At 60.0% G+C, this 1,924-nt stretch overlaps 1 protein-coding gene across 1 annotated transcript in view; it reads right to left on the bottom strand.

Annotated features, from left to right (window-relative positions):
* Nucleotides 1-1,924, bottom strand: part of SLC6A9 (solute carrier family 6 (neurotransmitter transporter, glycine), member 9) — a 36,593-nt gene that overhangs the window by 4,376 nt on the left and 30,293 nt on the right. Inside the window, exons 6-12 of the mRNA XM_010862794.1 lie at nt 1,900-1,919; nt 1,571-1,705; nt 1,386-1,489; nt 739-976; nt 515-649; nt 301-400; nt 112-212 (exon numbers count right to left, since the gene is read on the bottom strand). Coding sequence (XP_010861096.1) covers nt 112-212; nt 301-400; nt 515-649; nt 739-976; nt 1,386-1,489; nt 1,571-1,705; nt 1,900-1,919 — 833 coding nt within the window. The remainder of the gene's footprint in view (nt 1-111; nt 213-300; nt 401-514; nt 650-738; nt 977-1,385; nt 1,490-1,570; nt 1,706-1,899; nt 1,920-1,924) is intronic.

Raw genomic sequence — 1,924 nt, 5'->3', positions numbered from 1 at the left:
AGCCCCCAGGGGGAGCTCTGGCCTGAAGAGCTCGTGCTCTTCCTTGGCTGGTTCCCAACAGAAAGACGCTCGCCACGGGGGCAGCAGGGGAGGGACCAGCGAGGAACTTACAAAGATGATAGCTGGTGAGACGAAGCGCCAGCAGATCTGGAAGAAGAGGGGTGGTGGGAACCCCAGCATCATCTGGATGTCCTGGAAGTAGTTCTGGTGCCCTGAAGAGAGGGAGGTCAGCAGCCCACAGGACAGCATAAGCAGGCCAAGGGATGGGACATGGAAGGCCATGGAGGCTTGGGCACTTACCGTAAATGTACATGATGGACACACACATGATACAGGAGATGATGACCAAGGAGAAGCTGGCCGCATAGTTGTCCATCAGCAGCAGCCAGTAGATGCCTGCCTATGGGCCAGTGGGCAGCTGAGTCAGGGGTGCCTGAGGCTACGGTCCCCGTCTCTCCCCTGTCTTCCCCCCATACCCTGGCAACTCCCACCCAGCCTTTCCCTTGGTTCTTACTTGGCTGGTAAGAGGGATGCCCAGAAGGAAGCCAGCCACAGCCACGCCCAAGGTCACGTAAGTCTTTTTCTGCAGGATCCACTCATTCCCTACCTCATCCACAATGGCTGTGACCAACGTTTCTAGGAGGCAAAACTGCAGGATTCGGCCATCAGAGCAGGGGCCTACCCTTGGCCCCGCCTCCTCCCGCCCCCAGCCACAGGCCCGAGTCCCGCACCTCGTACCTGAGTGCCCAGCCCCAGCAAGATGAGCATGAAGAAGAAGAGCAGGGACCAGAGTGGGGAGATGGGCAGCAGTGTGAGGGCCTCTGGGTATGCCACGAAGGCCAGGCCCGGGCCGTGGTCTGCCACGCGGGACACATCCACACCCAGGTGACTGGCCATGAAGCCCAGGATGGAGAAGATGACGAAGCCGGCATAGACACTGGTGGCACAGTTAGTGATGCTGATGATGACACTGTCTCTAATGGGGAGGGAAGCACGTGGTCAGGACATGCAGCTTAGTTCCTAATGCCCAATTTGGGCCAGGCCGGGAGACTTGGAGACGGGGAAAGTTCTAGGAACAAAAGCACCCCCATTCTCATCTCTGGTCTGTTCTGGGCCTCCTTAAGTGGGCTTGAGGCTCTGAGTCCTTACAGACCCCTGGGGCATCACTGTCGGCACCCCTTCTCTCTTCTGCCTAAGTGTTCTCTGTTCTGCAACGACTGGACCCAGACCCAGCACTGCCAGGATCTCCAGGCTGTGAGCGGAAGGGAGGGTCCTGGCAGGCCAGGAGGCTGCACTGGATCTGGTGGGTCTGGGGGAAGCAGGGTCAGGCTGCAGAGAGGGCAGGAGCAAGGGAGCAGCCCCAGCGCCGGCAGGGAGACTCTCACCGGTAACAGTTGTTGTGGAACTTGTTGTAGGAAGCCATGGTGACAAGGCCGCCCCACGCGCAGCCCAGCGAGTAGAAGATCTGGGAGGCGGCGTCCCCCCAGACCTGCAGGAGGAGCTGCGCTCAGAGGCTGGCGTCTCTCTGCCCCTCCCCATCCCTCCAGGTTACCTTCCACCCACAGCCCACCTTGGCCTCCAGGATCTTGTCCCACTGTGGGGTCAGGTAGTACATGATGCCCGTGAAGGCTCCTTCCAGGGTCACGCCACGGATGAACAGGATGGTCAGCACCACGTAGGGGAATGTGGCAGTAAAGTACACCACCTGGGGGTGAGAGGGGCCCCACTGGACTCCTTTGGGCTCTTCCCACCCCGCTCAACCAGCACGGGTCCTCTGGTCCCTCTTTCCATCCTACATGCTTTCACCACTCCCCCACCAACCCGCCCACTCACAAAACCCAGGCAGGGGAGGCAGGATATTTCTGGGTGGGCACAGATCCTGGAAGGAGGGGGACTTACTTTCCCTGAAGACTTGACCCCTCGG

This window comes from Bison bison, unplaced genomic scaffold, assembly GCF_000754665.1.
Source record: "Bison bison bison isolate TAMUID 2011002044 unplaced genomic scaffold, Bison_UMD1.0 scf7180017864484, whole genome shotgun sequence".
In the NCBI taxonomy this organism is placed as follows: domain Eukaryota; kingdom Metazoa; phylum Chordata; class Mammalia; order Artiodactyla; family Bovidae; genus Bison; species Bison bison.
The sequence above is the reverse complement of the archived record's forward strand: the minus strand, read 5'-3'. Positions and strand labels throughout refer to the sequence as shown.